Source organism: Oryctolagus cuniculus, chromosome X, assembly GCF_964237555.1.
Source record: "Oryctolagus cuniculus chromosome X, mOryCun1.1, whole genome shotgun sequence".
NCBI lineage: Eukaryota > Metazoa > Chordata > Mammalia > Lagomorpha > Leporidae > Oryctolagus > Oryctolagus cuniculus.
In genome coordinates this window covers 34,328,661-34,350,112 of record NC_091453.1, presented here as the reverse complement: position 1 = coordinate 34,350,112, position 21,452 = coordinate 34,328,661, and the positions used below count along the sequence as shown (strand labels likewise).

General features: G+C 57.4%; 2 protein-coding genes across 5 annotated transcripts; one reads left to right on the top strand and one right to left on the bottom strand.

The window, feature by feature from the left end:
- The first annotated feature begins 546 nt into the window (after positions 1–546).
- On the top strand, positions 547–9,637 carry FOXP3 (forkhead box P3). 4 transcript variants are annotated; one of them, XM_002719910.5, is made up of 11 exons: positions 547–1,735; positions 2,258–2,362; positions 2,482–2,620; positions 3,019–3,106; positions 3,178–3,282; positions 4,135–4,222; positions 4,393–4,473; positions 6,061–6,211; positions 6,829–6,905; positions 8,154–8,255; positions 8,438–9,637. In XM_002719910.5, exons 1-11 carry the CDS (start codon positions 1,352–1,354, stop codon positions 8,585–8,587), a joined length of 1,470 nt encoding a protein of 489 aa, XP_002719956.2. In that variant the 5' UTR covers positions 547–1,351; the 3' UTR covers positions 8,588–9,637. The 4 variants fall into 4 exon arrangements, with proteins under 4 accessions (XP_002719956.2, XP_069923159.1, XP_051683068.1 ...); XM_070067058.1 differs by having other exon boundaries at positions 2,482–2,680; XM_051827108.2 differs by lacking the exon at positions 2,258–2,362.
- On the bottom strand, positions 9,348–20,586 carry CCDC22 (coiled-coil domain containing 22). Its single transcript, XM_070067057.1, has 17 exons — positions 20,363–20,586; positions 19,102–19,279; positions 16,494–16,626; positions 15,411–15,517; positions 15,202–15,268; positions 14,892–15,070; positions 12,768–12,962; positions 12,188–12,250; positions 11,983–12,102; positions 11,463–11,582; positions 11,267–11,383; positions 11,039–11,140; positions 10,835–10,942; positions 10,509–10,604; positions 10,230–10,289; positions 10,075–10,149; positions 9,348–9,740 (listed from the first exon to the last, which is right to left on the bottom strand). The coding sequence occupies exons 1-17, from the start codon at positions 20,410–20,412 to the stop codon at positions 9,627–9,629; spliced, it is 1,884 nt and encodes a 627-aa protein (XP_069923158.1). The 5' UTR covers positions 20,413–20,586; the 3' UTR covers positions 9,348–9,626.
- Between the last annotated feature and the right edge of the window lie 866 nt (positions 20,587–21,452).

Genomic DNA, 21,452 nt, shown 5'->3' with positions numbered 1-21,452 from the left:
AGGGCTGTTCTCAGTAGCTATGTGCCCAACCTAGCGCTGTGGGGGTAGGATGAGGAGTCTGTCCCTCTCTCTCTGTCTCTCTCTCTCTGTCTCTCACACACACCCAGCAGGGGGGCCTGTGAAATGTGCCCATACATTTCCCCAAGAAAGAAGTGCAGGTCTCTGGTTGCCATGGGACTATGGAATTCTGCCCCTGAGCGTCCCCTTTGATAAAATGGGCATCAGATTGGGCACTCCTTTCCAGCTCTGGCTTCCTCTCTAACTGGAATCACAGGGTCCTGAGAAATCGAGGCCCTCCCCCTTGGAGAGTGGGGCTCAACAGAGGGACCTTGAGCCAATTATTGGAGGTGTTTGGGGGATGAGGAAAAGACTAGGCCTTGTCGGGTTTGGATAAGGGAAGAGGAGGACGGTGTTCCAAGCAGGGCAGACCACACAAGCAAAGGCTTGGGGAGCAGAGGTTGCGGTGACCGCTGATGGGGCTGGGTAGGGGAACTCTCACAGGACCTGGCTCAGAAGAGCCATCTCTCCTCCTCTCTGGCACCTGCCGCACCCGCTCCACGCGGGGCAGGAGCCCAGAGCTGGCCAGACTCTGGTGTCCAGCTGCCCACCCAGCATGCCCACTCACATATCTAATGCCAGACTGTCTGCATCCGTGCACCCCTGGATTGTCACTGCCAGCTCTGTCCCCTGTCCTGTGTTCCCTACCACAGGTAATGTCAGCTCCGTCCTTCCAACTGCTCAGGCTAAAATCTAGCCTTCACTTTGGCCTTCCATCTTTCAACCTGATGTCCAAGCTGCCAGCAACTTCTGCACCTTGAAAACAGATTCAGACTCTCCCCACTTCTCACCAGCTTCCCTGCCCCCTTCTCAGCCTGTGCCACCCTCATCACTTGCTCGGATTGCTCAGTAGCCTCCTTTCTAGCCCTGCTGTCAGCTACTTCGAGTCTGTCTCCTTCAGAGCAGTCCCATGAGTCTTTCCAGCACATGCCCAAGGCACAGGGGTTAAAGAATGCCTCCTTCCCTCCCCCCACCCCAGGAAGCCAGAGAGCAGCCCCAGCAGGATCCAGCAAAGGCTGTGTGGCCTTGTGCAGTGTGCAAGGGGACCAGGAGCTGAGGCTTGCAGCCAGGGTTCAAGTCTGGGGGAACTGACCAAGACCTACTGTGGCTGTGGCGCCACAAACCAATCACCCGTCACCTTGGCGGAAGACACATCCACACCACGGCTGTGGCGGCAGGTGCAGGCTGGCCTGGTGCTGGACCTGTGCTCATGGCAGAGGGACAGGGTGGGGTGTGTGTGGATATACATGTGTACCTGTGTTCCTGACGCCAATGTGTGTGTGCACGCGTGCATATGCACATTACCGGAGCTGGGTGCAGCTGTGGGGACATGCCCCAGCCAATGTCTCCTCTGACCAATGGGGATGTCCACGTGCTCCAGGGGTTGGGTATCTTGCCCCACCCCCAGCACATATGTAACTGCTTCCCCCTGTGTCCCTGCAGCCTACCCTCAGGCAAGAACCCAATGCCCAACCCCAGGCCCACCAAGCCTTCGGCCCCTTCTTTGGCCCTCGGCCCATCCCCAGGAGCTTCACCCAGCTGGAAGGCTGCACCCAAGGCCTCAGACCTGCTGGGGACGAGGGGCCCAGGGGGAACCTTCCAGGGCCGGGACCTCCGAGGCGGAGCCCATGCCACCACCACCTCCTCCTTGAACCCCATGCCACCGTCGCAACTGCAGGTGAGGCCCAGGGCTCAGGATGGGACAGGCAGGGTGGGGTACCTGGGCCCACAGGTGCCGACCTTTACTGCGGCACCGAGCGGGAGGCGGGGTGGGGGGGGCTGGCTGGGGCACAGGAAGTGGTTTCTGGGTCCCAGGCAAGTCTGTGACTTATGCAGATGTCTCAGGGCCAAGAAAGTCCCCACTTGTCAGGCCTCAGAGATTCAAGGCTCCCGCCGACTTCCCAATCCCTGTTTCAGCTGAGGAGGGGACCCTATCATGGTGCCTATAGGGCACAGCCAGGGGTGCTCATCCACATGTGACAAGCGGAGAAGGCTGGGGCCTAAGGAGATGAGGTGACAGAGTTGTAGCCAGCTCTGCCACTTATTAGCCATTTGATCTTCAAAAAGTCACTCAATCTCCACGCATGTACTATGGGGCTCCCATAGGGGTGCATGTGGGGCTGTGGTAAGGAGCATACAAATGAGGCACAGAACACAGAAGATGAGGATGGCATCCCACCCGCCTGCCTTCTCCCCTCAGCTGCCCACAGTGCCCCTAGTCATGGTGGCACCCTCTGGGGTGCGGCTGGGCCCTTCGCCCCACTTGCAGGCACTCCTCCAGGACAGGCCACACTTCATGCACCAGGTATGGACCCTGAATGAGCAGGGAGGAGGGAGTAGGTGGGGGCACTGTGGGGAGGGAGCCCGGAGCCAAGCTGAAGCGCCGACCATACGTGCCCCCCCCCCGGCCCCGCTCCATCCCAGCTCTCAGCAGTGGATGCCCACGCCCGGACCTCCGTGCTACAGGTGCGCCCGCTGGAGAGCCCAGCCATGATCAGCCTCCCGCCACCAACTGCCACCACCGGGGTCTTCTCCCTAAAGGCCCGGCCCGGCCTGCCACCTGGTAACACCTCAACCTGGCACCCCACGGCTTCACAGAACCCGACTCCTCAAATCCTTGAACGTGAGCAGTGCAGGCTGTTCTAAATCGCGGCCCCCCGGAGGTCAGAGGAATCAGGGCTCCGAGTCATGGAAACTCTAACCTCCAAAAAAAAAAATGTCAGCTTCAGAACCTTAAAAGTGCAGAATGTCAAAATTGCAGAACCACAGGTCTTGGCAAAGTCAGTCAAAATGTCAGCGCTTGCCAACGGCAGTCTTTGAGCCGCTCTGCCAGAAGCCTTGGATTTGGGGGATGGGGGGATGGGCAGGCAGCAGCACCTCTGGGTGTTGGGCTTTCCAGGTGAGGTAGGGTGAAAAGTTTGAAATGAGAGGCTTGCAGCAGTGTCCTGTCTCCATCCACAGCAATCAACGTGGCCAGCCTGGAGTGGGTGTCCAGGGAGCCAGCACTGCTCTGCACCTTCCCAAGCCCTGGCGTACCCAGGAAGGACAGGTTGGTGGGCAGGACTGGGAAGAACCCTCCCCCTGCCATCCCCGCCTCTGACATCCTCTGCCCACCCCCAGCACCCTTTCGGCCGCGCCGCAGGGCGCCTACCCGCTGCTGGCAAATGGCGTGTGCAAGTGGCCCGGATGCGAGAAGGTCTTTGAGGAGCCAGAGGACTTCCTCAAGTGAGTGGCCGCTCGGGGGTGGGGGTGGGGGCTGCTAGTGGGTAGAGGTCTGGAGTGTAGGTCTCAGCTCAGGCCTTACCCAGACAGGGAGCAAGAGGTGAGAGGTAGAGCCGAGACTGAGGGTTCGAATCCGCCTCCATTTCTCATGGCTGGGCGAACGCTACTTAGCTTCTCTGGGCCTCCGTCTCCTCGTACACATAACAGGGCATATTAACTGTCGGGAGGGGCACAGCTGGCCCCCTCCCGACAATTAACAAAGGTGTATACTGTTGCCTGCCTCCATCTTACAGGCAAGAAAACTGAGGCCGAAGAGTAAATGTCTTGATCAAGCTCCCCCAGTCCCTAAGTGACAAAGCCAGGATTTGAACCCAGTCAACCAAACTCCAGATTCTGTACACCTAACTGCTTTGCCTTGCTGCTTCTTATGTCAACACACCAACCTGATGCTACAGATTCCCGAAGCCCTGGCTCTCCTGTGACTGCTGCTACCTCCTCTCAGCCACATCTCTCTCTCTCTGTCTCTCCCCAACTACTAGCAGCAACTCAGCAAAGCTGCCCCCTCCCACTGAGTGCCTTTCCCGCTCTCACTTGCCCAGCCCACTCCCAACTCACCCTGCTCCCCTTCCAGCAATATCTCCAAAGCCATGGCGAAGTTCAAGTGGCAAGCTCAGGCCTGGCACAAGTGGCATGTGTAGAAGGAATGACAGGTGTGAGAGGGAAAGCGAGGCAGAGAGGGAAGGGGAGCTGAGGCTCTGAGAGACCGCACACAGAATCTGAGCTATCCCCACTTGAACACTGAGCCAGGAGGCCAGGCCTGCTGTGCTCACCCGCATGGCACCTTCCCCTACCCAGGCACTGCCAGGCAGACCATCTCCTGGACGAGAAGGGCAGGGCGCAGTGTCTCCTCCAGAGAGAGGTGGTACAGTCTCTGGAGCAGCAGGTATGCTGGGAGACATGGGGTGGGAGTGGGGGGACAAGGGGATGTCCACCTGTGCCAGGAACAGAGAGCTGGCATGAGGGACAGGGTAGGAGCTGGACGACCAGAGCCCGGGCAAAGATGTGGCAGAGAAAGTCAAGGTTGAGGCCTCACTTTTGTGCCTGTCATCACAGTTGGTGCTGGAGAAAGAGAAGCTGGACGCCATGCAGGCCCACCTGGCCCGGAAAATGTCACTGAGCAAGGATCCATCCGCGGTGAGCAAGCCCAACCTTAGACAGTCCCTGGACTCCACGTGCCCAGACCTAGGAACCTATCCCCCTCCACTCATATACCCTCCGACCCTACAATTCCAGAACACTGTGATCCTGAGTTTGCAAAGCAACAGCAGAGAGCCACTTCCTGGAGGGAGACTATGCCACCGAAGGACCGGCAACATCACTTGCAGGGGCCAGTGCAAAATGAAAGCACGTGGCTCTGTATTCCCACTTCAAGGTGGTGTCCCCAGAGCATTAAACAAAGCTTGGGGGACAGGGATCACACAGCCACGAAGCCACCCCCCTACCCCAGGTGTCAGGTGCTGTTTGGGGGCCTTGGCTGGCGTTAAGTTCTTCAAACCTCATAATGCCACTATGAGGTAGCTACCACTCTCACACCCGATGCATAGAGGAGGACAGCTAAGACCAGGAGGGTTTAGGTGATTTTCCCAAGGTTGTAGTTGAGTGGTAGCAGAGCATGATTCAACCCTGGCCAGACTGAAACTGAGAAGACGGTGCCCTTGCTTTTTTATTTTTTTAAGATTTATTTTTTTATTCGAAAGAGTTACACACAGAGAGAAGGAGAGGCGGCGGGGGCGGGGGGGGGGGTCTTCCCTCCGCTGGTTAACTCCCCGAATGGCTGCAACAGCTGGAGCTGCACCAATCCGAAGCCAGGAGCTTCTTCCAGGTCTCCCATGCAGGTGCAGGGACCCAAGGACTTGGGCCATCTTGTACTGCTTTCCCAGGCCATAGCAGAGAGCTTGATCGGAAGTGGAGCAGCTGGGACTCGAACCAGTGTCCAAATGGGATGCCAGCACTGCAGGCGGTGGCCTTATCTGCTATGCCACAGTGCCGGCCCCACCCTTGCTTTTTAGAAACACTGATTCGAAAATAAAATAGAAGGGAGGCACTGTGGCACAGCAGGTAAAGCTACTGCTTGGGACACCTGCATTCCCATATCTGAGCACCCGTTCAAAGAGCCACCTACTCTACTTCTGATCCAGCTGCCTGCTAATGCACAGTCTGAGAGGCAGCAGGAGATGGCCCAGGTGCGTGAGTCTGCCACCCTTGTGGGAGACCTGGATGGGGTTCCTGGCTCCTGGCTTCAGCCTAGTTCAGACCTGGCTACCATGGCCATTTGGGGAATGAAGCAGAAGATGAGAGATATTCATATTCTCTCTCTTTCTCTCTCCTCTCTCTGCCTTTCAAATAAATAAGTAAATCTTTTAAAAAATAAAGTGGAAGGGTAGGCACTTGCTATAGTGGTTAAGTATTCAGTTGGGACACCTGCATCCCATATTGGAGTCCTTGGGTTTGAGTCCAGGCTCCATTGCCAATTCCAGCTTCCTGCTAATGTGTGCAACCTGGGAAGCAGCAGGTGGGTCCCCCCCATGGCTGGGGGGAGGCATTTGGATGGAGTTCCTGGATTCTGGCTTCAGCCTGGCTTAGCTCCTGCTATGGCGGCCATGTGGGGAATAAACCAATGGATGAGAGATCTGTCTGTTGCTCTCTTAAATTGAAAAGTAAAATAAAAATAAAGTGGAGATGTGAAGCCCGTGAGTCACCAGCCTCTCGCCCTCCCCACAGGCCCCATCGGACAAGAGCTCCTGCTGCATTGTAGCTGCTGGCACCCAGGGCAGTGCTGTGCCGGCCTGGCCCAGCCCCCAGGAAGCCTCAGACAGCCTGTTCGCTGTACGGAGGCACCTGTGGGGCAGTCATGGCAACAGCACATTCCCAGGTAAGACGGGCTGTGCCCTACATGCTGACCTGAATCCTAATCCTGACTAGTACTGGGGCTGTGTGTGGAGGGGGTAGCGGGGGGGGGGGGATACAGTGGAGCTCCAGGCTGCCCCCACCCCCACCAGCCAGCCTTCAGGGATCTGCTTGCCAAAGCTTCCTCTCCACATGACAGGATTTCCCGACAGTCCCCATTCCAGTCTCAGGTGTCCAGCTGTAGCCCTGCCTCTGATGGGACATGGGTTTTGGCTGCTCTGTGCAGCACTTCCATCCCCCACCAAAGCAAATGAGGTAGATTTGCCCAAGCCCACCAACCCCCTGCTGTCTGCCAGGCCTGGGCTACGGGCTTCACAGGGACCAGAGCCCTTGAGTGTCATCCTGACTCTGCCACTTGACCACTTACATGCCTTGGTTCGCAAGTGACATCAACCTCGGCAAGAACCATTTTGGCAGGGGTGGTGCAAAAGGGAAGGCCGCGTCAAGTGCTCAGGAAACAGCACCTGCATGCGACCGTGGCCCTGGTGTTGACCGTGGGGGTAGAGGGAGGCTGGGACAGGGAACTAGGAGTCCCGGGCCGGGGCCTGATTCATCTCCACCCCACTCCCCACCCTCTGACAGAGTTCTTCCACAACATGGACTACTTCAAGTTCCACAACATGCGGCCCCCTTTCACCTACGCCACCCTCATCCGCTGGGTAAGCTGCGCAGCTCAGGCCTGAGCAAGAGGAAGCGATGGGGGGGGGGGGGTTCTGCCTCTCCTCCCTCGAGGAGGCTCCCTGCCTTAACAAGGCCTTGCCCTGAGGTAACCCCAAAGCGTGCGTCAGGTGCCATCCCCAGTGGTCGCTTCACCTCAGACTTGTCCCTAAATCACATCCCCAGGACAAATCATATTCTAACCCGAACCCCACCCCTTTCCAGAGGCCCACCTCAAGCCCAACCTAGCCCTTGCCCTTTCGTGGCCCTACAGTTTAGCTCCCAAACTGACCCCCTCCTCAGCCCCTTGCCCTAAATCCACCCCAGGTATTATTCTAACTCCTTCCCCAGCCATCTTAGCAACCTAACCCCAACCTCCCTCCACCCAGTTCTGATGCATTGCAGTATGTCAGTGCACCCCCACACTGGACCCCAGCCCTCAGCCTTCCTCGGGACATCCATTTTACCCATAACCTCGCCCAACTCTAGCCCCTTTGCCTCGCTCCCAAGTGCCCTCCCAGAACCTTTCCCCTTCAGCTGAGCCCAGCCTGAACCTTCACCTGACCTCCACACACACCATTCAGCCCTCGCTGGGCTCTGAACTGAACCCTGGGCCCAGCCCCCTCCTGACCCTGCACCTCACTGCAGTCACAATCCCATTCCTCAGTCCAAACACATCAGACTCCCTGACCCTCACCCTCACGTCACGCCGCGCCCCACACTGATCTCCCCCTGGACTCTGCACCTAACCACCCCCCTGACAAGGAAAAGACTCACTAACTAGGCCCACCTCTGACTCCTGACCTAATGTCATGTGATCCCAACCCTCATCCCCTGACCCCTAACCCTACCTGGCCCTTTATCCTTTCCAAATCCTTAATTTGACCCCACTCCTGACCCTTCTTCACCTTCCCAAACCCTGAGTCACCCCCACAGAGAACCCCAACTCCAGGTCCATTCCAGACCTGTAACCTCACTCCAGCTCTGACCCTGAACGCAACTTCTCTTCCAGCCTCAGCCCTGATCCCTCACCTAATCCCAAGATGACCACACCCACACCCCACCCCACTGCTAGCCCCACTCTTGATTCCCTGCCTCGCCCCACAGCTCATTCTATCCCTGGTCCTTTGCCCTGCGCCATCTCTCTCTCCCCCCTCTTGCTGCACCCTCCCATCAGGGTAGGCTACCACCCTTCTCAATCGCAACCTTGGGAGGGCTACTCCCCTTATCCCACCCTCCACCACCTCCAGGCCATCCTGGAGGCCCCAGAGAAGCAGCGGACACTCAACGAGATCTACCACTGGTTCACTCGCATGTTCGCCTTCTTCCGAAACCACCCTGCTACCTGGAAGGTGAGTGCTCTGCCCGGGCTGTGGCTGGGGTGGCCCGAGCACTGGGGCAGCTCAGAGTAGGTAGGCCTGGGGCTGGGCTCAGAGGCATGTGGGGAAGGGCAGGAGGCTGGGCGTTGGTGGGGGCTGCTGACCTCAGAGAGCGACGGCCACCTGTCCCTTACTGGCTGCCCCTCCTCCCACAGAACGCCATCCGCCACAACCTGAGCCTGCACAAGTGCTTCGTGAGAGTGGAGAGTGAGAAGGGGGCTGTGTGGACCGTGGATGAGTTTGAGTTCCGCAAGAAAAGGAGCCAGAGGACCAGCAGGTGCTCCAACCCCACACCTGGCCCCTGACCTCAAAGCAAGGAAAGAAGGATGGACAGACCAAAACAGGGAGGGGGGACAGAAGTGACAGGCCCTGGACATGCCTACAGGGACCAGAAAGTGAGGGGTCCACTCTTACTTGCCAGGGCCCCTGTTCCCATCCAGCTAACCTCCTGGATTCCCATCCTCTGCCCCAAGGCTGCATAGGGGGCCCCAGCCCAGCCCCCACCCCCACCCCACCCATGTGAGGGGCTCTCCAGCCCAAGGGTGCCTTCACAACCAGCCACATACAACAGCCTGCCTCAGCCACTTTTACAGACGACCTCAGGACTGGGAAAGTCACAGAGACGGGTCACCCTCCCGGGTCCTGGACTCAACACAACCGCGAAAACACAAAGCCTGCCTCGGTATACTCAGACAGGCTCAGAGCTGGACAGTCCCCCACAGAATCACACACGAGCCAACACCCTGTTGACTCCCATGGCCCATGGCACACAGCCGACAGCCAGTCTCTGGGCCCACACGTCAGTGCCACACTTGGTGTGCCCAGACCCCCTTACAGAGGCAGTGTCAGCACCCTCAGGACCTCACATTCCAGTCGCCTGCAGTTCCCAACACATGTGCTCATTCACAGACACAACCTGTGTATTGTGCATGCCTGTGCACATACATGCACATGCATACACACACACACACGCATGCACAGTGTGCTGACTGCCAATACCTACCCATGTCTCACTGCCACCCGCCCCACTTCCCAGCCCTGAGCCCCAATCCATGCCTCAGCCTAGACTGTACAAGAGCCCCTCATTTATTTTGGGGATCCAAGGCACCCAACCTCCCCACTGCCCCCCACCAATAAACTGCAGCCAAACTCCCACGTACTGGATGGTCGCCCCAGATAAAGGTTATGGTCAAATGGGCAGGGGTTTGGAGTCCAAGGCAGCAGCTGGAGGGACTGACTACGCAGCACACAGAAGAGGCAAGAGGCAAGTGCTGGGCTGTTGCCTCCAGTGCCCCAGATCTCTGCCTAAGGCTGGGGGGTGGGGGGACTTGTGCTGGGAGCTCTTCAGGCTTCCCGCACGCGGCCCAGCAGGCCAGCATTCTCCTGGCGAAGGGCTCGATAGTCCTCTCGGATCTTCTCCAGGTTGCTGAGGGTCTTCTTGCCCATCTCCGTCTCAATCTAAGGCAAGGTGAACACACCCCCTCAGCACACAGGGCCTCTTCTCAGCTCCTGCTGGCCACCCCGCTCCATTCTGACCACGCTGGGCCCCTTGCCCCACCCAACCCAGGCCCTGTTCCAGCACTACCAGGCCTTTGCACCTGCCGCTCCTTCCAGCTAAAGCAATTTTCACTCTGTGGTGGGATTCCCCACCAAGTTGTCAGGCCAAGGCCTCTGCCAATTGGCCTGGCCCGGCTCAATGCACAGTCATGAAGGGTGGGGCTGAACCTCTAGCTGTAGGCTCGGTCTGGCTCCACAGCCCCAGGCCATACTGACCCCACCCCCCAGGCCTCACCTGCTCCTCAAGGTCGCGCACTTCCCGCATGATAGTGCCTGTATCCTCGATGGTCTGGATGAGCTGGCTGCAGTTCTGGGGACAGCGAGAGCACGAAGCTTGCACCCAGGCCGGCCCCGCCCCAGCCAGCCCCCCGGGCACACTGCTCCCCTCACCTCGTGCAGGGCAGCCAGATACTTGTAGGCCTTCCGAGCAGCGTCATCCTTCTTGGCATCCTAACCAGAGGGAATCTCGAACATTTTGGCAGCTGCCCCCCCCACCATCACCTCCTGCATGCCCCGTACAAGGCTACCCTCTCCCCGCCACCTGACTTGACCCTCCACAGAGCAAAGCCAAGCCAGAGCATCAGTGTACCCGCAAGGCTCGGGCAGGGCCCCAGAGCAGTAGCTGGCCCCACCCCAACCCTCACAGCCGACCCTGGGGCCGCCCCACACCTTGAACACGAGCTCATCAGTCACCGCAAACGTGCGGTCCAGCTTCCCGGAGAGGGAGTTGATTTCTTTCTGAAGCTCCTTCGTGTCAGACAGGATCTGGCAGACACCAGAGGGGCCATGAGCCCGTGGGTGGGGCAGAGGGTACGCGTGTATATGCAACCACAGCCGGCCAGGGCCCGTGTCTGTGTCAGGGAGTGGGCTGTGTGTGGCTTTTCTGTGTCGGGGTGTGGCTGGACAGCTTTGCCTCTCCGAGTATGAGGTCCTCACGTGGCCATGCTGCACCTGTCTGCCTGCATAACCCACCCTCGGCCACCATGGTGGTGCACCTTCGTGATCTCTTCTTTCTGCTTCCGGATGTTGCCCACGATCTCCAGGATGCGCTGGGTGTAGGCCAGCCGGGACACATCTCTCGGCAGAGTCTCCAGCTCTGACACCTAGGCGGGGGACACAGCAGGCACTCCACCAGGGCCCCCCAGCCCTCCCCTTCCCCTGGCCCCCAGGGCCCCCGGGGCCCCCGGCACAGGCCTTACCAGCTGTTTGTAGACCTCCTCCTTCCTGCGGGCCTCCTCAGCAGCCGCCCGAACACTCTGGTGCAGCTCCTGGATCTCTGCCAGCCGTCGGGAAGATTCCAGCTGCCAGGAGCCCGTGGGCACAGGGCAGTGAGCACAGCCCAGGGTTGGCCCCCTAGGGAGGGACCCAACCCCCCTCAGCCACAGCCCAGGACACCCACCACCACCACCGCCACCACCACCACCTACCTCTCGGCAATCCTGGAGCTTTCGGAGGTGGCGGTACTCGGCGAGGAGTGGGACCCGGTGCTTCTCCCACTGACCCGCCAGGTGGATGACCCGCTGGGCACTACTCTCCACCACGAGCTGGAAGGGACACGACGTGTCACCCAGGCTGCGCCTTCCAGACCCTGCCCTCCCCCGCCCAGCGCCAGCCCCAGCCCACCTGCAGCTTGGCAAGGTTGGCAGCCCCGTCGGGCAGCAGCTCCACCGCGCGGCTCTTCAGGCGCAGGGCCTGCTCTCGCTCCGCCGTGCTGAGCTCCCTCTGCCGGCACTCGGTCTCCACCTGGCATGCCATCAGCCCGCCCCCGTAGGTGACTGCACGGCCCTCTAGCCCCCTACGCCTATTTGACCCCTCCAGCTGCATACTGGCACCCAAGAGCCCTGAGAAGCCCCTAAACCCCTGCCATACAGAACTGTCTTGCCCCACAGATATCCACAGACTCTTGTACCCCTCCTGCTTCTCCCAGCCACTTCCAAGGCCTGACTGATGCTTACAGGTACCTCTAACCCCTACAGGTCCACCAAGCTCCCCGCCTCTCCCCCACTCTCCCCCACCCATTCTCCTGAACCCTCAAGAGCCTCAAAGATCCCCAGTGTGCCCCCACAAAGCTTTCTGGTATCTGCAGACCTCTACAGAGCACCCCCAGCCCCCTCCAATCCCTTGAACCCCTTTAGGCCCTCACCTGCACCAGGCTGACGCCCAGCGTCTTCATGTCAGCTTCAACCTCTTCGATGTTGCGGTTCACTCCCTCCAGCTGCTCCTGAAGGGACTCTAACTCCTGTTCCTGAGCTGCCCTCGTGTCCTAGGAGGCACAGGCCAGCCAGGGTGGGAGTGTCAGGCCCAGCAGGCAGCCAAGGACCCAGGACATCTCCCACCACTCTGCTCACCTGTTCAGGCCGCCGCGAGGTGGCTGGCGTATCTGACACCTGCGCTGCTTGGACCTGGGGTTCCTAAGGGAGTAGGGAGGGGGGTCCTGGTGAGGGCCCTGACACCTGTCTGCACTGTGCCCATGCTCACTGAACCACTGATGGCTGTCACACAGTGCTGCTAAGAGGGGACCTCAGACTAGAACGTTCGCTCATGGGGAAGCCACTGTGACCCTGCCCAGCTGCTACACACCTGTCCCATCTCTCAAGCCCCAGATGCCCATGAGAAGGATGGGGCCCCTCTAGGTGAGCATCCAAGGACAGGGGATATACCAAGAAGAAACTGCCCAGGGAAGAGACGGGGTTTTGCACCAAGATCACCCCTGCATTCTCACCTGTACCCCCACATCCACCCCTTCTCCACTGAAGGCCCTGGGAAGTTGGGGTCTGACCCTTCTGGGGCTCCACCCCCAGATGGCAGAGGGCCCGCGGGGGAGAACACAGGAAGCCGTGTGGGTAAAAGTGCGGTGTTTATACCCAAAGCAACCCTCGCACCTGCCATGCCCTGTCAGCCAGCCCGTATCCACTAAGGCCCACCCACCAGGTGGAAGGTAAACTTCTCTGAATGTGTGAAGCGGGAGCCCTTGGCGGCACCAGTCTTGGCCCCAGCACCCCAGGCCTGCAGCAGCTCTCCCAGGTCTCGGGCTTGTGTGGGGGCCCCAAGAGGGGCCCAGCTTTGGCGCAGATTCTCAGCCAGTTGCTTCTGCAGCCGCTGCCGCTTGGCCCGGGTATCCTCCTGGGAAGAGAAGGCAGGAGGAAACAGGAGGCTATGGAGGCCTGTCTGCCCGCCCCCTCCCCACACACACACCCCAGACCCTGCCTCCTCCAAGAGGCTACCAACAAAGTGCTATAGACAGGTCATAGCCACCCTCCAACCTTCCTGTGAAGGTGGGCCCCTGCCCTCCTCCTCTACCTCCTACATCTGGGATCGCCCCAGGGTTGGGGGCTCCTCTTCCTCATGGCCACACTCCTCTCTACCCACTCACTCCGCACACTGCAGAAGGATGTGGGAAGGGAGTGAAGTAAGCCTGGAGCCCCCAGATCAGAGAGAGGTATGGAAAGGATGTGTGGGGCCAGAGCAGAGAGAATCAAAGGTACCAGGCAAAAAAGGGGGCAGAGACAAGTTCCCAGACAGCTGGGGAACTCTGACTGTGAACTCAGCATTAGATGCCCTTAAGAGACTGTTGTGGGCCGGCGCCGCGGCTCACTAGGCTAATCCTCCGCCTGCGGTGCCAGCACCCTGGGTTCTACTCCCAGTCAGGGTGCCGGATTCTGTCCCGGTTGCCCCTCTTCCAGGCCAGCTCTCTGCTGTGGCCTAGGAGTGCAGTGGAGGATGGACCAAGTCCTTGGGCCCTGCACCCCATGGGAGACCAGGAGAAGCACCTGGCTCCTGGCTTCAGATCAGCGCGGTGCGCTGGCCACAGCGGCCATTGGAGGGTGAACCAACGGTAAAAGGAAGACCTTTCTCCCTGTCTCTCTCTCTCACTGTCCACTCTGCCTGTCAAAAAAAAAGAGACTTGTGAATTTCATTAGTTGTGAAAATAGTCCAGTAGTTACATTAAAAAAAATAATAATAATAACGTGCTAGGGCTGGCAGTGTGGTACAATGGGTTAAGCCACCACTTATGACACCAGCATCCTATATCAGGGTGCCAGTTCAAGTCTCGACTGCTGCTCTGCATCCAATCCAGCTTCTTGCTAACGTGCACCCTAGAAGGCAGCAGGTGACAACAGCTCAAGAAGTTGGGTCCCTACCACCTACATAGGAGACCCAGATAGAGTTGCCAGCTCCTGGCTTCACCCTGACCCAGCTCCAGCTATTGCAGGCCCTGGGGCAGTAAACCAGCAAATGGGAGATTCTCTCTTTAAAGACAGACTGGCAAAATGGCATGTAGGATTCATTAGAATACTCTCTCTACTTTTATGTCTTGGAAGTCCTAAAAGTTTAAAAGAGAGAGAAAAAGACAAAACAAATGGCAGCCAGGGAGGTAGGGGGACACAGAGAAAGTACAGAGGTGGGCCAAGGAAGAGAGGACAGATAGAGAGATGGGGGGGGACGGAGGCAGATGGAGGGGAAGAAGGGACAGATAAGGAAGCGGACTGAGGGGGAGGAGGGACAGACACAGACACAGAGGAGGACAGGGGAGAAGGAGACCAGTGCAGAGGTGGGCAGAGGGTAAAGGGGACAGAGAGAGGTGGACAGAGGGCCAGAGGGGCAGCGCAGACAAGAGGAAACATTATGATGGGCAATTAGCCCGCAGACTGAGAGAGACAGGAAGAGACAGTGCAGAAACACACAGACAAATGGACATCCGTGACACCTGCAGCAACAGAGGGCACGTGAGGGACCTGGAGGCAGGAGGAGGGCCACAGAAACAGGGATGGAGGCAACGATTACTGACTGCTCCCTTCGTGCACGGCATTCAGTCTAACCTCAACCCTGAGGGGAGAGGCACATCACCGGCCCATTTTTCAGAAGAGAAAACTGAGTTCCTGGGGAGGGATACTGATTTGTCCCAGGTCAGTGCATGTAGATGGGAAACTGGGGACAAGAGGGACAAAGTAGAGAGAGGAGAGAAGCAGAGGGCCACCAGGAGACAAAATGGGAGCGGCAGGGAAGCCGGAGCCCGGGCAGCGCAGCACGGGGCCAAGCACCAGGCTGTACCTGCTGTTGGAGGCGGGGTGCACGGCGCCCCCAGTCCTCGTCCCCTGGGCGGTCTTGGCCTGCATGCTGGCAGAGCTGGATGGCATGGCGTTCGAGGAGTGAGGCCGCCCTCACGGCAGGCTGGGGCACCTGCGTGGGGGCTGGTGGCAGCAGAGGACTCGCCTGGAAGTCCCGCAGCTCTGGAGGCAGGAACAGAGTGGGCCAGGCCCCCACAGGGCCCCGTGGTCAGCTCAGGCTTGCCTCCACCCTACTCCCTAGCCTCCCCCACCCCCCACCCCCCCACACACACAGCCTCGAGCCTCGTCCTCACCACCTACGGAGGTCAGCTCAGGCATGACCAGCCTGCTGGCATGGAATGGTTTCTGGAGGGCTGAGCCCTGGAAGGAGAACAGAGCCATGGCCTCAGGACAGGGGACACAGCGGAAGGGAGCCAACATAGCGGGCAGACAAATGGGGACAGGGAAAGCAAAGCAGGGACAAGTGAAGATTGACAGGAGTCGTGGGGAGGGGGGTTCCCACCTGGAGGCGCTGCAGCTTGGGAGTGCGAAGAAGCGGTGGGACCCAGGGTAGGGCCAGCTGGTCCCGGATTTCACTCCCAATGGCCCGGAGGAGAATAGCTGAGTCACCTGTGGGGGTGGGGGGTGGGGAGGGAGTGTTCACCCGGTGATCATGTGGAAATCTAAAGGTACATACCCCAAGAAACCAGCCTTGGCTCCTGACCCCTCCCTCTGGAGATGCAGGTCTACCCAGCTATCGCTCTCACACTCAGTCATTCAACAGACACTGAGGACCTACCACATCCCAGGTGCTGTTCTAGACACTAAAGCCACCACAGGGAACAAAGTGCTAAAGGTCCCTGCTTTGGGGGCCATTGCTGTGGCACAGCAGATAAAGCCACCGCCTGTGGCACTGGCATCCCATATGGGTGCTGGTTAAATTCCCAGCTGCTCCACTTCCAATCCAGCTCCCTGCTAATGCACCTGGGAAAGCAATGGAAGATGGCCCAAATGCTTGGGCCCCTGCACCCATGTGGGAGCTCCAACAGGGGCTCCTGGCTTCAGTATGGCCAAGCTCCAGCTCTTGCAGCCATTTGGGGAGTGAACCAGGTAGGGGGGAAAAAGGTCCTTGCTCTCCTGGGGTAGGCAGGCAAGCCAGCGAGTAGAGGAGAGGGACCACCAATAGGATGGTGGATTCCACGCAGAGGCAGAGCACAGCCAGGCGGTTCACAGGAAGGCGGACTGTGGGAAGCGCCAGAGGAAGGCCTCCCATCGGTGAGAGCTGAAGGGAAACCTCAGGGGAAACCAGGAGGAGGTGTGGGAGGACTCCCCTACACAATTACCCTGCGGCTGGTGGGCGGAGCAGGCAGTGTGGCTCCACTGGGGTGGGCCCCTCTCCCAGGACCAACTCCCCCGACCTGTGACACCCCAGCCCTCAGCCTCAGATCCCCTCTCTAACCCCAATCCTCTCTTTCTCCTCAGTATCTCAAAGACCCATACCCCACCCCACGCATCTGCCTTTTCGCTTCCTGCAACTTTCTGTCTCTACCGCCCGAGGAAGGCCCACGTCTCCCTACCACCCCCTGCCACGCCCCAGGCCCTGGACCTGCAGGCTGGTCTGCATCGTCGGAGGCATCCGCAGGCAGGCGTTCTGCCAGGAAGAGCAGCAGGTCCCGGAGGTCAGGTTCACTGGGGTATAGGAAGTTCTGATAGCCAAGCTCCAAGGGATAGCCCAGGTCCTGGCGGTGATCAGGTGTGAAATCAGGTGACTAGGCCTCAGCTTGGCAGCCAGGGCCCTCCTGCCCTGGGAGCCCTGGGTTCAGGCTACAAACTTCCCACTGTCTCATCACCATCCACCACCCTCCAAGCCTCCGTCTGGCTCCTCATGGCCTCCAGCCCCCACCCCCACCCCCACCCCCCCAGAGCCACCGCTGAGGGACTAGTCAATGCTGCAGAGAGTAAGAAGTAAGATTGAAGTTCGGGCCTTTCGAAGTGTGACTCAAAATCCAGAGGGAACACTAAAAAGAGAAGGTTGAGTATTTCCGCATGCTTAAAAAGAAACTAAAACACCAAAGGAAAAATGCAATTAGCAATGCCAAGTTGGGAATTGTTGGAGTCCATATCATAGGCAGAGAATCAACGTATTATACAGAATGCCTAAAAAAAATAAACAGGGAAAAATAAAAGACCGGCAACACAAGAGCTCAGAATGAAAGGACTCCTAGGCCTGTGTCGTGGTCCAGTGAGCTAAGCTGTAGCTTGCGACACCAGCATCCCACATTGGGGTTCCGGTTCAAGTCCCGGCTGCTCCGCTTCTGCTCCAGCTCTCTGCTATGGCCTGGGAAAGCAGTGGAAGATGGCCTGGGTGCTTGGGCCCCTGTACCCACTTCGGAGACCCGGATGAAGTTCCTGACTCCTGGCGTCAGCCTGGCCCAACTTCGGCCATGGTACCCATTTTGGGGAGTGATCCAACAGATGGAAGACCTCTTTCTTTCTCTGTCTCTTCCTCTGCCACTCTGCCTTTCAAATAAATAAATCTGTAAAAAGGTGGGTGACAAGGCTGCTGAGAGTTCTGGTAGGGTCTGGGAAACAGGCCTGGAGAGATACAACTTTTTGGGGCCAGTGCTGTGGCACAGCAGATAAAGCCCACCTGCAGTGCCAGCATCCCAAATGGGCGCTGGTTTGAGTCTCAGCTGCTCCACTTCCCATCCAGCTCCCTGCTAATGCTCCTGGAAAGGCAGTGGAGGTCAGCCCAAGTCCTTGGGGCCCCTGCACCCACATGGGAGACCAGAAAGAAGCTCCTGGCTCCTGGCTTCAGATCAGTCCAGCCAGAGGCCTTGTGGCCATTTGGGGAGTGAACCAGCAGATGGAAGACCTCTTTCTCTGTCTCTTTTTCTCTCTCAAAATCCACCTTGCAAATAAATAAAATAAATCTTTGCAAGGAGGAAAGATAGGCTTTTTCTCCTGGACTTGCTGCTTATTTGGAGCAGTGGACTGAAAACAGACCTCCTAGATTCAAACCCAAGCTTTGCCTCCTACCCTCGTAAGCCCTCTGCACCTCACTGTCTTCCTGTGCAGGAAGTGATGGTACCCACCTCAGCAGCTTGTCATGAGGACTCCCTGAGGTTGCACCCTATTGCCCACAGTACCTGGCACACACTCAAAAGCCATCATGACTACATACTTGCCTATGTACGGGCCACACTACAAGATACACGTATTTCTGAGGGTCACGGTCAAAAAAAATGTGTGAAAACCACCAGCTTTTAAGCTACTTTGGGTTTTTTCCAACATCTCTGATCAAAGGCTTGTGACTGATACAGAAACACATTCCAGGAGTGGGTGTGCACAGTGATAGACACGGAAGCATGGAGGTGGCCGAGGCTCAGCAACGGGTAGCAGGGGCAGAGCACGGCACCAAGCCAGCAGAATGCAGCAATGCTGAGCTCAGCGGGGCTCCGGGCATGGCACCCACGGCGTTAGAGACCCTTCCTGCCTGCTGCTGGCGCCAGGCAGCCACATGGACCTCGGGACCACTGAAACAGCCATGTTCTCTGCCCCTTACACTAAAGTCAATGGAAGCCAAAGCTGATGAACACAAAACACAGCACTGAGAGGACAGAGAACTGGGGGATGCCTGACCCCACCACCACCACCACCTCAGAGCCTCCCACCGTGTGCTCTCCCTGCACGAAGGAGGAAGCAACATCACCCCTATAGAGTGTCACTCTTGGAGCGAGCGTTGTGGTGCAGCAAGTTAAGTCGCCACGTGGGAGGCCCATATTCCATATAGGAGCACTGGTTCCAATCCAGGCTCCTCCGCTTTCAATCCAGCGTCCTGCTGACACATCCTGGGAGGCAGGGGGTGATGGCTCAAGCACTTGGGTCCCTGCCACCCATCCACATGGGAGACCCGGATGCAGCTGCAGGCTCCTGACTTCGGCCTGGCCCAGCACGGGCCTTTGCAGCCATTTGGGGAGTGAACCAACAGATGGAAGATCATTCTCTCTCCCTCTGTCTCTCCAGATGGGTAGAGCTAGGGTCTGAACTACTCAGTTGACCCTAGAGCCAGCAGCTGAACACTAAGCCACAAGGGGAGGTGACAGAGAGGAAAGGCCAAAAAAACAAGTTTGAAAGGAACTTGGTTCCTTCGTGAAGGAGGAAGGAAGGAGACGTGTGTGTATGTGAGTGTGTGCTGGGAGGAGGGCACTCACCATGCAGGCCTGAGCCAAGCTCATAGCCAGGCGGAACCGGGCAGACATAGCAAGAGGCAGCAAGGGGCTGAGGCCAGAGCCCACGTCAGGATTGATCACACGCAGGCAGCGAACCACGGCCTCTACAACCAGCTCCGTGGTGAAGGCTCGCAGGGTCTGCACATCTGGAGGAACCGCCCTGAAGAAGGAAAGGGCGGGCTCACTGGGACAGGAGCAGACAGGAAACTGGGAGCAGGCTGGGCCATGCAACCCTCCAGAAGCCCTGCAACCTGGGGGGGGGGGGTGCCCATGTTCAGGCAGATCCTCGGTCTCAGTGGCTGTGAATTCCATTTGGAGAGCTAAAAACTAGTAAAATCCCCAGTTCCTAAAACCTTGGTAGGAGAATGGTGGATGGAAGGGACCCAAGTTCCGAAAATTGCAAATTTCCCAGAGGCTTAAAACCTTCACATCTGGGGGGTCTGGGTGGCATAGTCTCTGGGTTTCTAGGTCCACAGATATCGTATTCTCTGCATGTCAGGGATCCCTAGATACTGAGTGGTTAGGGTTTGGAGAGGAGTTCACGTTGGGAGGCTCGGGTTTTCCGTAGTTCTAATTGCCAGGGTCCCTGAGAGTCAAGATTTCTGGCTACAAGATTCTCTACTTTCAAGTGATACAGGAGTCAGGCTTCCTAGGTGTGGGCAATCCTGGGTTTTTAGGGCCCCTGAATGAGGGAGTCCTTGTGTGTCAGGGTTACCGAGTGCTGACACCACCATATTACAGGGTCCGGGGGTTTTGAAAGCCCAAGGTGTCTGAGGAACTTAAGTCTGAAGGTTCTTAAATATCCTGTCCCGAGGTCTGTGGAGTTCCCCCGACAACCAGGATCCTGACGTTTTCAGTTCCCTAGAGCACAAGTGTCTTAGGGTCTTCAGATATAAGGGTCCATCGCTTCTCGGCCTTTTGGCTAAGATCAAGTGCAGATATAAGGGTCCAGGGGTACTGATGTCAAGATCCGCATATTTCAGGGCCCCAGTTCTTAAGATTCACAAGCTCTATTGTACGTCTGGGTCCCGCAGTTTGGGGTTACTAAATGTTGGAGTCAAGGGGTTTGGAAGGTCTCTGATGTTGAGATGTGTGGGGAAGTCTTGGGATTCTGCAAGTGGAAACCCTGGATGTCAAGGTCCTGAGTTTTAAGGTTCCCGGGTAACGGGGTGTTGGGGGGTGTCCCTGGGTTTTAGAGTCCCGAATGTGGGCTTTTAAGGGTGAGTGGAGGCTAGGTACTTACGTGCCGGCCTGACGCAGCGAATGGATGAGGATTCGGTCCGCCTCCTCCATGGTGGAGCCGCGTCGGAGTCGGGGGCTGGGTCCAGAGCCGAATCCCGAAAGAGTAGGGTGCAACTGCTGAAACCTCGCTCCGCGCTCTCGGTCCACGGAGGGTCACGGGCCGCGCGGGGAGAGCTGGGAAGTGTAGTTCCGTGAACGAGCGAGTGTGGCGCAGGCGAGAATACTTGCGGCCTAGTGTGAGGGCGCACGCGCACGAGCGCGCAGGCTTGAACGCGCAGGCTTGAACGCGCAATGGCTCATGGGAGTTGTAGTTCTTCCACCCACAGTCCCGTGATTGTTTAAGGGTAAAAGGAAAGTGGTGGGGAGAGGAGAAACGAACTTTTTTACTCATTCATTTAAGGTGGCATTCATCTTCTAGGCTATAAAGTTGTAGAAGTTAAGGGAAGCGGTGTAAGCAGCAAGCGACTGCTTCCCCATGTCTTACTTTGCTCATCAGTAAAGCGGGACTATAGGACATGCTTCCTAGGATTAAAACGGAATTTAATTTATGTAAAGCACTTGTACTGTATGCCTGACACAAATACAGTGAGAAGACACTATGTAAGTTATAGTTACTAGCATTCATGCATTCAATAAATGCTCTATTTTTAATATGCTGTACATATTTGTGCATTCCAAGGAATAATCACCTAGCAAATATTTATGTAGCCACCATTTATTGAAAAGCCCATCTTGTCTCTAATATACAGCACTACCAATATTTCTCATAAATCACGTGTACATGTGAGTATGTATATAAGTTTCTGCACTCCGTTTTCTTCTACTCCCCTGTGATTACTATCAAGAAGCCTTGATATAAAACACAGCAAGTCTTCCCATCTTAGCTTTTCCAGGTCCTTTGTAATGTTGATACACATTTCAGAACCAGTTTGTCAAATTCTGCAGAAAAAGCTTCTGGGATTTTGTTTTGGGATCTCAGTGAGCCTCTAGATTGCTTTGGGAAGAATTGACATCCTCACAATGCTGAATATTTCAATCAGTAAACATTGTATAGTTCTCTGGTTATTTAGAACCCAGTTAACATTTGATGA

Bases quoted from the DNA above. Each gene is read 5' to 3' on its own strand.
- FOXP3 (XM_070067058.1), top strand. From the start codon at position 1,352: ATGCACATTACCGGAGCTGGGTGCAGCTGTGGGGACATGCCCCAGCCA. The intron at 1,736-2,257 runs GTGAGGCCCAGG...TTCTCCCCTCAG, and splicing joins TGCCACCGTCGCAACTGCAG to CTGCCCACAGTGCCCCTAGT. The intron at 6,906-8,153 runs GTAAGCTGCGCA...CACCACCTCCAG, and splicing joins ACGCCACCCTCATCCGCTGG to GCCATCCTGGAGGCCCCAGA.
- CCDC22 (XM_070067057.1), bottom strand. From the start codon at position 20,412: ATGGAGGAGGCGGACCGAATCCTCATCCATTCGCTGCGTCAGGCCGGC. The intron at 12,251-12,767 runs GTGGGTGGGCCT...CTACTCCCTTAG, and splicing joins AGAAGTTTACCTTCCACCTG to GAACCCCAGGTCCAAGCAGC. The intron at 11,583-11,982 runs GTGAGGGCCTAA...ATGGCATGCCAG, and splicing joins TGGGCGTCAGCCTGGTGCAG to GTGGAGACCGAGTGCCGGCA.